Source organism: Anastrepha ludens, chromosome 3 (genome assembly GCF_028408465.1).
Source record: "Anastrepha ludens isolate Willacy chromosome 3, idAnaLude1.1, whole genome shotgun sequence".
NCBI classification, from domain to species: domain Eukaryota; kingdom Metazoa; phylum Arthropoda; class Insecta; order Diptera; family Tephritidae; genus Anastrepha; species Anastrepha ludens.
This window is the reverse complement of record NC_071499.1, coordinates 26,383,438-26,398,937: the sequence shown is the minus strand read 5'-3', so window position 1 is coordinate 26,398,937 and position 15,500 is coordinate 26,383,438. Positions and strand designations below refer to the sequence as shown.

Here is a 15,500-nt window from a genome sequence, read left to right as displayed (position 1 = left end):
TTGGGGCTCAGAAAATCCACACGTTACTGTAGAGAAGCAAATGCATCTACAACGGAGTCACTGTTTGGTGCGGGTTTTGGTCTGGCGGCATCATCGGGCCATTTTTTTTCGAAAATGAGCGAGGAGCCGTGGTTACAGTAAATGGCGAGCGTTACCGTGACTTGCTCAACGAGTGTTTGTTTCCAAAAATTGAAGAGGATGACATGAACGACATTTGGTTTCAACAGGACGGTGCAACTTGTCACACTGCCAAAGTTGCACTCGAACTTTTGGCTACCGTTTTTGAAAACCGAAAACCGAATAATCAGCCGAAATTCCGATATCAATTGGGCGCCTCGGAGCTGTGATTTAAGCCCGTCGGACTACTTTTTGTGGGGAGCCGTTAAAGACAAATGCTATGCGAACCACGCAGAGGCGATTGATGTTTTAAAACACGAAATCGAAGTTGCCATTCATGAAATTGGAGCCCAAACAAACGAAAATGTGCTTAAAAATTAGGTTGATCGAATGGCCTACTGTAAAGCCAGTCGTGGTAGTCATTTGAACGATATTATTTTTTATTCATAAATGAAAATGTTCAATCTTCAAAATAAAAAAAAATTTTGAAAATATATTGATTAGTTTTTTTTTTATAGCCGATTCAAAAAGCAAATTTTACATGGCCCACTCTTTATTACTCTGATCTGTTAACCACGCGTTGACACGTAACACTTGGGCCCGAGTTTCGTCGAGCTAAATGGCACGGCAAGGGGTTAACCTTGTAAAATTTAGTTTAGCACTGAAAAATTGTTTCTTAATTCCATATAACGCTGCCACAATGCTTACCACATGCGGAGAGCCGGTCTTCACCAATTCACCCGGATGCTCGGCCAACAACACATCCACAGTTCGTTCAATGAGGTTTTCAGGCGTAAGGTATGGACTTGTGTCCACCACTTTTTTGTTATTACTACTCGCATTGTTGTTATTAACACTACTATTATTGTTGTTGTTATTGTTGTTTGTGTTATTTGCACTAGCATTGCGTTTCGACGGCGCACCACTGTTGGCGGGCGGTGGCTGCTGATGATTTGTGGTTGAACTCACTTCACTTGAGATGTGCATTTTTGCCAACTAATTTACTACACCCGTTATTATATTTTTCTAAAACACAGACATTGAATTTTCACGCACTCATCTGTGCCCTTTTCAGCTGCCTTTATTGAGAGATGTAAGGATGTGTGAGTTAAACGATTGGCGCGAATAAACTTTGAACTTCAATTTGGGCAATGAGGCGAATTTCCGCACTTCATTTGAATACCAAGTAGGGGATATATGTAAGTATGTCACACATACATACATACATGCAAGACATATGTGAACGGCGGCAAGTCATGCGTGGGTGTGTGTGTTTGTGTGAGTATGCCAGTATAGGCGTGTGTGTGCTCTGAAGTGTGTGTGGCCACAGCTATCAAAGCGTGCGAAAGTAGAGGAGGGAACCTGTTGAATATTTAGCAAATTTGCAAGCCGGAAACGGATGTGAACTTTCAACAATTTCAAATGCTCAGAAGTGTACGTGTAAGCGCCAGCAAAGTGGGCGTGCGTAGGGCGGCATTTTTGGCGCTTTCAAAGGATTACACTTACCCCGCGCACTTTTCTCTCTCTTCATGCAAGTAATTTTTATCACTGCCTGCCGCGTAAAAGGGTAGAAAAAATGCAGAACAAATGTGGAAAACCATCAAAGATTTCAGATCAAAGTATTGTCACATGCTCACGCACACACACACACACACTCGCATATGCGCTGAGAAAAGTGGAATAGCAGTTATCCTTTGATCTTCGCGCTTTTGCCGCTTATCGTCGCAATACACAAATTGAGCGCACCAATTTTTTCACCACAAACATGACGTGACTTTTCACTGCAACTACAATAACATAAAAAAAAAAAAAAAAAAAGAAATCGCAATCCACAATACGCGTTTGTTGCTTTTTGTTGTCTTTTTTTTTTTTTTTTTTTTGTTTTGTTACTTTGATTTCGGTGTTACTCTCGACATTCTTTTGTTGCATCCGCGTCGTTATGAATCCGTCATTCGATTAAGCAAATCAACTGCTGTACACCGACACCAAACGTGGAAAAGCAATTCATTCAAAAAGTTAAAAGCCAAAAATACCAACAAAAAGAAGTCAACTACAAAAAATCGGCGAAAAACTGAAAACTGCCAAACAGTGGTTGATAATGTGTGGCAATGCGTACAATCAGACAAAAGTCGCACACACAAACATTTAAGCTCAAACCCACTCACATTCTTGCACATACAAATTCAGCAAACGAACGCCTTGTTGTTGTAAGCGCACATCCTGGCACACTCACGCTCGCAGCTGTTTCCATTTGTAAGCGCACAACGAGAATTAAATTGGAAAAAAAGTGTGAGTATGTGTGAATGTATTTATGTATGTGTATATGTATGGATGTGCGTATATATGCATTTATGTATGTATGTACATATGTATGTATGTAGGTATGTGTGTCTGAATGTATGTATGTATGCATGTATGTATGTATGTGTGTGTAGTATATATGCGCATCCTGTTAAGTGCATGCCCACACCATTTCAGTAAGCTCGCGCTTTTGCTTCAAATTTTTTAAACAATTTTTTTCATTTTTTTTTTTTGTTTTTTTTCATTATTCAATCATTCATTCACTTGTACGAGTATTTGCGATTTTTATTTCAACAATTGTCGCACAGTTTGTTACTCGTTTGTCTTTTTGTGACAATTTCCGCTTTTATTCGACTTTTTAAACATTTCTTTTTTAATTTTCATATCAAGTGCCTGCGGTGGACCGAACCTCCGTTAACATTAACGCGGAAAAATATACCGTAAAAAGGGCGTAGACATTGCAGGTATTGAATTCTGAAAGAGTTGAGTTGCTATTTACTTGTGAATTATGAATTAAGTGCAATGAAAAAAATGTCTATACCAACCATATTAACCTATTTCCGCCAAGAACTTAACAGCAGCCAGAGTTGGGCATATGTACTAAAAATTTAATGCAATAAGCGAATAGTTAAAACACTACTATAAATCACTAAAAAATCAGTGATAGTGCAATTTAATGGTAAAGCAAATTGAACAACCCTAAGCCCGCAGTTAAGATCTCGGTTAAGTTTCAGAAATACTTTGAGTTAATTCAAATAGCTGAGTTTTAGATCTTAGAAGTCCTGGTGAAAAGATGTGTAGAGGTGCGGTCTTTAACAGACCGTTATTCGACTCTGAGCGAATCTGACACAACCATTTGATGGGCTGACGTCACTTTGGATGCGTTTGCACAAAAACTGAGATTGTGCTGGTCCAGAAAAAAACGGGTTTTTTCTTGTAACTTAAACATATATTGGAGGTTGAATTAGTTTTAAAGGTTTTTTTCGAAGATTTGGGGCTTTATTGTGAAAAAACGGTACAAAATATTTTATTCGAAGTATTGGCCATCGCTAGCTACAACTTTCGCCCATCTTTCGGGCAATTTCCGGATGCCGTTTCACCAAAATTCTGGCCGCTGCTTGGCTATCCATGACTCAACCCATATTTTGGTAGCCTCGTACGAGGAGAACCGCTGGTCCGCCAAATCGAGACTCATATGCCGGAACAAATGATAATCGGAGGGAGATATGTCTGGACTATACGGCGGGTGGGGTAACACTTCCCAGCCAAGCGTTCCAAGGTATTTTTTGACAGGTTGAGCAACATGCGGCCGAGCGTTGTCATGTTGCAAAATAACCTTGTCGTGCCTTTTTACCGTTTCCGGCCGTTTTTCTTTCAATGCCCGGCTTAAACGCATCAATTGCAGTCGGTAACGATCCCCCGTGATTGTTTCGCCCGGTTGGAGCAGCTCAAAATATACGACGCCGACCTGATCCCACCAAATGCAGAGCATGATTTTCTTGCCGTGAATATTCTGCTTGGCCGTCGACGTTGATGCGTGGCCGGGCAAACCCCATGATTTTTTGCGTTTTGGGTTATCGTAGTGGATCCATTTTTCGTCGCCAGTCACCACCCGATGCAAAAAACCCTTCCGATTTTGTCGCTCGATCAGCAATTCGCACGTAAAAAGTCGCCGTTCGACGTCGCGCAGCTTCAACTCGTACGGGATCCAATGTCCTTGCTTTTGGATCATTCCCATCGCTTTTAGACGCTTGCAAACGGTTGATTTATCAACGCCCAATGATTCAGCAAGCTCTTCTTGGGTTTGGCACGAGTCCTCGTTTACCAATTCCCCCAATTCCGCGTCCTCGAACTTTTTGGGCAGGTCAAGACGCTCCTTGTCTTCGGTGTGAAAATCACCACTTTTGAATCGTCGAAACCAGTACTCACATGTTGAAATCGACGGAGTATGGTCTGGGTAGGCCTCCTGCAGCAATTCACGGGCTTGGGCTGTATTTTTTTTCAAATTGAAGCAGAAAAGCAAAGCTTCCCGCAAATTGCGTTTCGACGGCACGAAAGTTGACATACTCGGAGCACGAAAACACTGCGTTGTTTATACTTCAGCGAAATGACAGATACTGATAAACAAAGCCTAGGGATGAGGCTTTGTCATGAATATATATTCAGTATTGCCAACGCGATAAAGTGATAAATAGCGCCATCTGTGTGTCACCTTTAAAACTAATTCAACCTCCAATATTTCGTTCTGCTTTTTGCTACATAATAGTCCCACTCAAGGGCTACGACGCCAGTGCTAACTCAGCTTTTCCTGTAAACGCAACCAAACAAAAATGAGTGAGAAGTACGCGAGGGCAGTGTTTTTATGCACGAATTCGAACGGACCGAAATTATCTTACGCCGCGGCTCCGAAAGTGATTAAAAAATCAAAAAAGTTTGTTGTGAAGTGGAATCAGTGGTGTACACAAATGTTGATAACTTTTCCGAGCGCGGCTTGAAGCGACTGACGACAAAAAAGCAGGATAAAGTGATCGGCCAACTTTTTAAGCAGGACCCTTCTTTACAACTACACTAAGCACACACAATTCTTGCTAAAAAGAGAAAAGATGTGAGTATCAACACCACCGAACAACGACTGAAGGAGATGAACATATGCTACCGACCCACATCATCAAAACCACTGCGCTCAGAAAAACATATTGAGAAAGAACAAAACAAGCAAATGGCGTCACAGTATTGGGCTGGCCTTCACAGTCCTAAGACCCCAACCCCACTGAAAATGTGTGGGAAAATATGAAAACTCATCTTGCCGGAAGGCCAGTCCATGATTTAAAGCAACAAAGTTCGCAAAATCTAGTCCTGTTTGTCGACGAGCTACGCAGAAAAGCTGGTTCAAAGCATGCCGAGAAGATGCCAGGCTATACTCGACAACGAAGAGGACTGCACGGATTATTGAGTAATTGCGATTCGTAGTTTTGTGCATACACATGCCCCACAAAGTCTGCGTTCACCCGAATAGCCTTCTTAAATTTATTAAAAACAAAATAGAATACAAGGGGTGCCTTTTATATTTCGGGATTTGGCAACCCTGGTGTTGCAATCTGGCAACTGACAGCTGTATCGCAAAGTTTGACATTTTTTGGCTTTTACGTACTCAGAACGTTTTGAAATACCAGCGCTATTTGTGTTGTTTACAGTTACTTAAAAGATTCATCTCGGTCCAAAAATGGAATTTTTTTTTTTTTTTTTTTTTTTTTTCCCCCATTTATTTTATACATCTGTCCTTTGACATTAAGTATGTTGTTTAACAATTTGGTCAGGATTTATATACACCGCTTAATGGCCAGTGTCAAAAAGCGATAAAATTAAAATAAACGAAATAATAGCAATTAAATAATATACAATAATACAATACAAGTTTCACTTTACATGATTACATTTTACAACTATTTTTTTTTTTTTTTTTTTTTTTTTTTTTTTTTTTTTTTTTACATATTTATGGTTTTTTTAGCATTTATCATACTAGGTCGCTTGGTCGGGTTCTCTTTAAACGCCTTTTCCCGTTTCTTTCCCTTTCAAGAAGTTTGTTGATTTCTGCATTACTGTGTGTGTGTATTTTTTCAAAGTGCCTTGTTGTTATCTTTTTGATTTCTTCGTCTACTCTTGCTATATTAAAAGTCCTGTGGATGTCATCATTTTTCGTGTACCTGTCAGACATAGTCAAAATTCGAAGAATCTTTGATTGCTGTCGATGGATTTTTTCTATATGAGTTTTTTTAGCCGTTCCCCACACCTGTAGTCCATATAGCCAGATTGGTTTAATCATGGCTTTGTACAATAATAGCTTGTTTTGTATAGTAAGTCTGGATTTTGTGCTGACTAACCAATGAAGTTGTCGAAGTTTTTCTTTTATTTGTTTAACCTTTTGCTTTATGTGGTGATTCCAATTTAGTTTCGAGTCCAAATGTATTCCAAGGTATTTAGTAGTTGGTTTAATTGAAATTGCTTTGCCATTTATTTTTATTGGAACTGCAGTAAATTTTGTTTTGGTAGTAAATATAACCTGTACGGTTTTGTCTTCATTTATTTTTAGGCACCAATTATCAAACCATTCCTTAACTGCGTTTGTATATCGCTGCAGTTTTTCAGTAGCGATAATTAAGCTTTTGTCTGATGCTAATAGTATTGTATCGTGTTAAGGGTGGGATGCATTTCGCTTCACTTTCATAACCCTCTGTACATAGGTAGTTGCCAATAGAATGATTGTAATATTTAACTCTAATTTGAATTACTCTATTTGTATCTTAATTTTTGTTATAATTCTGTTCTGAGGTAGTTGACTATAACTGATCGTTCGATTTGCTATTACTTCATTATAGGTCCCTTTGTCATTAAAATTTATTTTCTACTTTTTAGTTCGATTAGCAATAAAATGGTGTTTTTTAGTTTTTTAAACTATTTTTTATTTCTGACACAGACTGTACCCGAAAAAAATTAACCAACACTTGAAACTTCTCTGCCGTCTGAACAACGACTGATTGGACGAGTGTATGAATATGTGTGAAATGATCGCGTAGCAATCTGCTGCCAAGTTTCCCATGTGACGTGACAGCCGAAGTTACCCTCACAATTTTCTTTTTTACCATAATTAAAAAGCAAACCCAAGGATGATAGAATACGGAATTGCGCCTTCCGAATTTGCTGTGTCGTAAGAGCCCATGAATAAGCAAACAAAAGAAAGGAGAATTACTTGTTTGTGAAGAAGAAGAGTAGGCAAAAGCAATGGAAACAACCAGACACAAGAAATTATACGCACACACACACACTTTCTTGCCATGGCGCTTCCGCATGAAAATGCAAACAAACTGGATTTCGAAGCTTTATATTAATTTGAGCTTTCACAATTTAACAGGCAGCTATTCATTTTCATTAGTTTGTTTAGTTTAAATCTCACAAATCCCAATATTAGCAATCCATTCACTGAATTTTCACACCATGAAATTACTCCTTCTTTTGTTTAATTTTTTCTTTATTTAGTATTGGAAAGGGAACTGACGTCAGCCTTGTCAAAATCACGAAAAATAAGGTAACAGTTTTGGGAAGGCGCCACCATTAATACTCAATTCACCTTGGGTCAAACCTTGTAAATCCATCATCTTTGGAAGAAGCGTCATCTGCAAGTTCTCCGCTCTATTCCATTCTTCTTTTTAGTAGTATTTGTAGTGGCAGCAGTATAAACATTCTCAAAGTAAGTATGGGGTGTGCTGCTGGAGTGACAGTCCTTGACCGGATAAAAATCCGCATCATTCCGGTAACGTAGAACCGACTGTCGTGGGTTCTTCTTTTTCGTTCTAACTGCCAGTTGCAAAGCAGTGAAGTGTCCAGACTGGATCACAATCTAATATAGGTGTGAGTATTAAGGTTAATATATCGATATGTTTTTCCAAGTTTGCATTGATTTTGTAAAGAGAAGAAGTTGGATTTTTTGGATTGTCTCGAATAGCCTTTTCTAGAAGTCTCTAATGAGATATCAACAGTGTTTTGGGGCTCAAATTGTACTTCGAGGAACCTAAGGTCGCGCTATCAGTCTAATCTGTCAAGCGAAATAGTAAGACCCATCAGTTTTATGAAGTGTAGAGATATGTTCCCAACCATGTCTAGGAAAAATCGAATCACTTGTGGCCTCAACTATATTATTAGTTGCCAGTTTTTTAGAGGCTTCTGATTTAAACACCCGTTTTCATAATAAGCCTGAATAACTTTAACACGTTGTTCGATTGTGTATCTTTTCATGGTTCTAATTGCGTTAGTCTGAAATTGAAAAATATCAAATAAAATGTAGAAAAAAGCTTAATGTTTAGGTGTGGTTCTCATTCAACATCGGCCCTTAAAATTTAACCACCCCTTATTTCACTAAAATGCAACAAGTGGCTTAGTGAAAGGTATTACATAATTACTTTTGTCGATGCTGTCAAGATACTGAAGAAAAGGCAACGTGGAACACCTCCTGTGTACAAGAAAAAGGCTTTCCACGCTCGGATTCGCCTTTCGTTACAGCATTGAAGAGGTCTCTCGGCCAATAAGGTTGCCGGAATGGGCATAATTCCTTACATCATTGGTTCACAGAAGCCACGGGAGTGGAAAGGACGAGCATCAGTGGTATTACAATCGGGCTATTCGGGCCGAAGTGTGTAGGATGACAGCCACTCAGCCTAATCTAACCTAATCTAGGGCTACAACGCAAGAAAGTGATGAGATTTCGCTTCGATTCTAGGTCTCCTTTTGGAATATGGCCGCACCTTAGCGGACGCTGTCTAACTCAAAAGAAATATAATTTTTTTCTGCAAACAAGAAAATTAAGCGCAACAAATGGGTCTAGAGGTAAAATCCTTGCGGTAGATTCTAATAAAGCAACTAATTTGATTTTCTGAAAATATTCAAAATCGGCACATTCAAATAAATGAAACCAAAAAAAAAAAAAGAGAATGAGTAATCGCCAAACTAAGAAAAATAGGCTCAGAAATAAATGAAAATAACTAAATTAAATTAGTAAAATTTTGAAATCTTCACTTTTCTATTAACATTTTTTTTCCAAAGGCGCAAAGTGCGCGCCTCTTTGCGGTACGATTTTCCATTTGTTGGTATTAAAATGAACTGCGAAACTGCTGATGATGACAATAATCGCAAGCCCATCACCACACTTCATCATCGGTCACATGAGCCCATTTCCATTATCGGCATTACGTACATGTGTCCATACAAATGCAGCAGCTGGACAATAAACGACGAACTGATGAGCGCGTTAACACTGCTAACCATCTGCTTGTCTGATTGTCTGCGTGAAAAGGCACGCCGAACATGGGACCTCACTCCGGCACAGCTTCCATCAGTGCAAATGTGACTGACGACACTGTTGAATGGCAAGCTAATATGTGTGTGCGGCCACCGCCCGGTTGACCGGCGATATCCGCGCACATTATTGTTAATATTTTTTTAATCTTTTATTTTGCTTTTTTTTATATTTTTTTCCTGGCAAAAATTACTCCTTGCCATCAGATTTGCTACTTTTAATTTTTTTAATAAACACGACAGCAATGCCGCAACCAATAAAATTAGCAACAAATGCTGCCACACCAACGCGCACGCATACGCACAAATCCATACACACGCATATGCATGCACACATACACAGATGCAAAGGGATTCACATGCGAGTAAGAGGGAATTGAAATCAAAACTTTTTTTTGCAATGGTTGCAGATCAAAAAGTATATGTGCGTGTGTGTATTGTGACAAAAATAAAAAGAAATTAAAATGAAAAAAATAAAAATGAAAATAAAATTGAAAAAATAAAAATAAAAAGTTGAATTGTTGGTCATATTGCGTGCTGCCATACTGGTCGCGAATGTGTACAGGCAGCTGGAGCAACATTTGCGTACAAGTGTATGCATACAACAATGCCGCAGTGAATGGAGCATTTGGTGTACCGCTGATTGGGAGCGAGAGCACACAAAAAGGGGAAAACCTCGTTGCGAGACCATTTAAAACTGGCCTACGAACTGAATTGTTGGTGAGCACGCAGTTGAGGGGTACAATGCGTTTAGCAAATTAACAGTTGCGGAAAATGGTTTACCGACAAAAGAAAAAACGCGCAACGCCACTAACCCACACACACATACGCGCTAAAGAGTGGAAAAAGTTCATAAGCAAACAAATGTCAACAGTTGCAGGAGTTGATAAAAATAATCGTCATTTGAAGTGCGAAGTGGTTGTGAGAAGGAGTAAGACGGCGCATATTGCCTCTATATATGTGAGGATGTGTGTGTGTCTAAAAGTATTTATGTATGTACGTATAATATTTTGTATGCTAAATAATTTCTATATAAATATAATACATACATACATATGTATATATGCCGAAATTTACAAATGAATGGCATGCTACGGTATTCGAGGTTTCGCCACGGACGTTAAGAAAAATTTTTTAATAAAATTATAATAAAGGGTGTTTAAATTTCAAGGGCCGATGTTTCACATTTTTCAATCTCAGACTAACTCAATTCGAACCATGAAAAGATACATAATCGAGCAACGCGTTAAAGTTATTCAGGCTTATTATGAAAACGGGCGTTCAAATCAAAATGCATACCGCGCACTTCGTGATTTTTTCGGTCAATTGAATCGTCCAAATGTGCAAAAGTTTGAGCAAACCGGGTCTATAGGAGATGTGAAAACATCAGTGCTCGCTTGTACAGCTCGTACTGCAGAAAATATTGCTGCTGTTCGCGATAGTGTGGTTGAAGAGCCGTCCACCTCAACTCGTCGTCGTGCCTAACAAGTGCACCTCTCACGCTCGACGTTGATGAACATTATGCATAAAGACCTGCATTATCACGCTTACAAGGTGCAATTGACTCAAGAACTAAAGCCTCTTGACCATTTCAAGCGTCGTCAATGGTCAGAAAGGTGGCAGGAAATGGCAACAGTGAATGACCAATTTTCGAAGAAAATCATTTTCAGTGATGAGGCACATTTTCACCTCAGTGGATTCGTCAATAAGCAGAATTGCCGCATTTGGGCGAATGATAATCCAAGAATGATTCCCGAAAAACCAATGCACCCACAAAGGGTGACTGTTTGGTTCGATTTATGGGCCGGCGGCATCATTGGGCCGTATTTTTTCCAAAATGAGGCCGGTCAGGCAGTTACTGTGAATAGTGCTCGCTATCGTGAGATGATAATGAACTTTTTATGGCCCGAATTAGAAGATATGGATGTGGACGATATGCGGTTTCAACAGAACCGGTCCACTTGTCACACAGCTAACGAAACAATGGCTCTTTTGCGCGAAATATTTGATGGTCGAAGAATCTCACGTCGCGGCGATGTCAATTGGCCACCAGGACCATGTGATTTGACACCGTTGGACTTCTTTCTTTGAGGTTATTTGAAAGAAAAGGTGTACGTCAATAAGTCAGCAACAATTCAAGAGCTAAAGGATGAGATAATTAGGCGCATTAACGGCATAGAACCTCAATTATGCCTCAGCGTCATCGAAAATTTGGACCATCGGATGGAGGTGTGCCGCCGAGGCCGCACCTAAATTGTATTTTGTTCAAAATCAACCGATGACACCACAATATTTGCTGACAAAATTAATGACCTGCAATATCTCCTTAAAGAAGTCAGTGGAAAAAGTCTAAAATCCGGCCTGAGTCTTAACCCCCAAAAAACCAAATTCATGATTGTTTCAAAAAACTCTCAACAAATCACCAATTCAAACATTTATCTATATGACAATCCGAACCAAAGAGTATCCGGATTTAAGTACCCAGGATGTTGGCTTAGCGAAACATGGACAAATGACAGAGAAATTTGCTGTCGGATTGAAGCTGTGAAAGAAGCATTCTTTAATCACAGGAAAGTTATTTCCAAAAAAAGCTTGAACATGAAATTACGTCTTCGGTACCTTAAATGTTACGTTCGATCTGTTTTTTTTTTGTATGGAGTGAAGCCATGGACATTAAAGGTTACGAGTATGAATAAATTAGAAGCGTTTGAGAAGTGGTTAAATCAGCGAATGATGAAACTATCGGGGACAAACAAAGTTAGTGACAAAGAAGTCTTAACGAAACGTAGGAAACAAAGAGAGCTTTTACTAACGATAAAGCGCCACAGAACCGCATATTTTGGTCATTTCATGTGTGGTGCTAAATATTAGTTGTTGCAACTGATTGTGCAATGTAAAATCAAAGGCACAGAAGAAATTGGAAGGAAGCAAATGTCTTGGCTACGTAACATAAAAGAGTGGAGTGGGTTAAGGACGATTGGGCATTTGGTTGCAGCAGCACGAAGCAGAGGCAATCACCATAATATTTTATAGTTTTGATAAATGTAAAACAGAAGAATTAATTATTATTTATCAAATTTGTATTAAAATTAATGATCAATTAATTACTGTGATCGCTTGCATTCTGTATTAAGAATTTGCTAATAAAAAAGATCAAACTAAGCTTTTCTCCGCTGTATCTTTCTAATTCATCACCCTGTATTCTTTATTTTTCCACACTTGTTGATAAAAATATATCAATTGAAAAAAAATACTATTTTAGCTAATTTAAGTATTTACTAATTAAATGAAACTTTATTTACCTAATGCAGCACTTAAAATAAAAATATGTTAACACTTCAAAACCAACTCAGCGCAAACTTTTATTTACTGAACTCTTACAAAATATTATTAATATTGCATTTTCAATAGTGTACCTTCAAACCAAAACCACAAATCGACATATGGAGCATTAAGTAAATAGAACTACTATGCACATTAGGATGACCCAAAACAAACTGTTCTTATTATTACTCCTAAATTTGTTCTATGACTAAAAAGCATTAAAAAATAGAACTACTATGCACATTAGGGTGCCCAAAATAAAAAAATGTCTTAATGCTACTTCCTACATTTGGTGTATGACGAAAAAGCATTAAGTAAATAGTTATTTTAATACTTGTATATAGGTATAACTACTGTGTGCATTAGGGTGGCCCAAAGAAAAAAAATTGTTCTTCATGCTACTTCCTAAATTTCTTCCATGACTAAAAAGCATTAAGTAAATGTAACTACGATGCACATTAGGGTGACCCAAAAGGAAAACCAACAAAAAAACAGTTATTTGATGATGCTTCCTAATTTCTTCTATGACTAAAAAGTATTAAGTAAGTATTTATCTAAGTACTTGAATATATAAGTACTATGCACATTAGGGTGACCCAAAATAAAAACCAAAAAAATAATAAGTTTTTTGACGCTGCTTCCTAAATTTGTTCTATGACTAAAAAGCATTAAGGAAATAGAACTACTATGCACATCAGGGTAACCCAAAAAAATGTTTTTAATGCTACTTCCTACATTTGTTCCATGACTAAAACGCATTAAGTATTTATTTAAATACTTTTATATATAACTACCTAGCACATTAGAGTGACCCAAAATAACTTTTTTTCGTAATGCTACAATACTTTTTACATTTGTTGTATGACTAAAAAGCATTTAGTAAAATAACTACTATGCACATTAGGGTGATGCAAAAAAAAATTTTTTTTTCTTGATGCTGCTTCCTAAATTTGTTCTATGATCAAAAAATTGAGACATCTCTGTTTTACTCATTCATTAATTTATTACATGTATATTTTTATTTTTTATTCACTTTTATTTTTTATTTATTTTTATTTTTTATTTAGTTTTATTTTTTATTTATTTTTATTTTTTATATATATATATATATATATATTTTTTTTTTTATGTACCAGTTGTTTAAAGTAATTTTAATTTGGCATTATTTGCACAGATAACTCCTCTTTCTAGTTGTAATATATATACTAAATTTCCAAATAACCAATAAATTGCGTAAACAATTTTAAAAATATTTGAGACGCACAAAATAACAATTTTTTTTGCTATTAAAAATGTCGTGTACCAAAAATATAAGGGAAAAAGATAAATATATTTTTTATGTAATGTTTAACATTTTTTTTAATCCGGCAGGGTTTTCAGGGTGCCCATAAAAACTACTTAATTTTTTTTTTAATAAAGCTTTTGACACCATTTTTTGAATACTTTTAAAGGAGAATTAAAAGAGGAGCTGAAATAATATCGATGAGTACAAATTGTACATAAAGTTTACGGCAAAATAAACTTTTCCGAAAGGAGTTCGTGACAGTTTTCATAGCGCTTGCGAGTAGGTTAAATTAAATTATGGTGGCAGTCGGTCTGTACGACCTTACAGGTCCGTAGAAGTAGCATAAAAAAAAAAATGTTTGGCCACCTTAATGTGCACAGCGTTTAAAGCACAAATGTGGAGTAGATGCTTCCAATCCACACTTCAACCACCTTAGAAAAGTTAATTAAAATTTTTATACAATATATTCTAAACTTATTTATCTGGAACGAAAGTATGAGGAGCTGGTTTGTCCTATAAATATTTTATTTGTAAATTTATATATGGTACTACTAATTTATAAAAAAATACATAAATAAATAAACTTAACTAAGCTGTGTTAAGCTTTCGAATATAAATTTTTAATTTAGATAAATATTAACTATAGTCTCAGCCTCTTATTCAACATTCTGCTCTTTAAATCATCGCTTTTAATTTAAATAGCCCTTTGCCTTCTACGTTCATCTCTCAATCATCATAATAGTCCAAGGGAGCCAAGTCTGGAGAAAAGAGGGTATGTGAAATGAATTGGAACTATATTTCCACTAATTGGCTGCTGGCAAACTTGTCCTGATGGAAAAGGTAAATCACTCGACTTTCTCGACTCGATGTGAGTGAAGCCTGGAGTGTGTTCTTCCAAGAAATGCTACTAACTAAACATAATCTCGATACGCACTGGTAGTGGTCTTTTCAAACAACCCTCGTATATCGATTTTATGCAACTCCTAATAGTCCCTACCAATTCACTGGCCAATTACCTGCAGTAAACAGAAAAGCTATATAAAATTTCAGGAAAATTTAGAGATATTTTTTTAAAATAAGTAATTCGGGTTCTTGCTGAGTACCGTGAAAAAATAAGTTAAATAACGGTCTGAATTGCGAGAGTACAATTTATACCTTCTTCAGCAAGGCACCGCGTCGGTGACTCTTGCCACATTACCAGATTAAATATAGCAAAGCGACGATTTTCGTTTTTGCACAGAATTTCACGAGTTTTTTAGAGTAAATACCTTAAAGATTTTAATTTGTAATCAGTCTATGGCAAAACACCTCACTAAAGTCCTTTAAACTGCACCACATCTTGGACCTCCAGATCTCTGCCTGGGCACAGGGCAACGTATCCAATGAGGAATAAGCTCGTATTCTAGAGTTTCACGCGCGCTGCGAAGGAGTGGGAGTGAATACATGCAACGATATGCAGGGTCCGGCACCCGAAGTGTAACCAACCGGTCGCGCGGCTGATACCCGATATCTGATAAATAACAGTCCAGAGTATTGTTTACAAGCGCGCGGAAGCATTTTGCCGAGAGTAAACGCGAAAAAAGAAAATCAGTAATGGATTTCAAACGTAAAAGTGTGATTGCATTAC

At 37.4% G+C, this 15,500-nt stretch overlaps 1 protein-coding gene across 1 annotated transcript in view; it reads right to left on the bottom strand.

The window, feature by feature from the left end:
* LOC128857233 (segmentation protein Runt) overlaps nucleotides 1-1,104 on the bottom strand; it is a 113,820-nt gene extending 112,716 nt beyond the window's left edge. Inside the window, exon 1 of the mRNA XM_054092882.1 lies at nucleotides 826-1,104. Within this exon, the coding sequence (XP_053948857.1) occupies nucleotides 826-1,104 (279 nt within the window). The remainder of the gene's footprint in view (nucleotides 1-825) is intronic.
* Nucleotides 1,105-15,500: the final 14,396 nt, after the last annotated feature.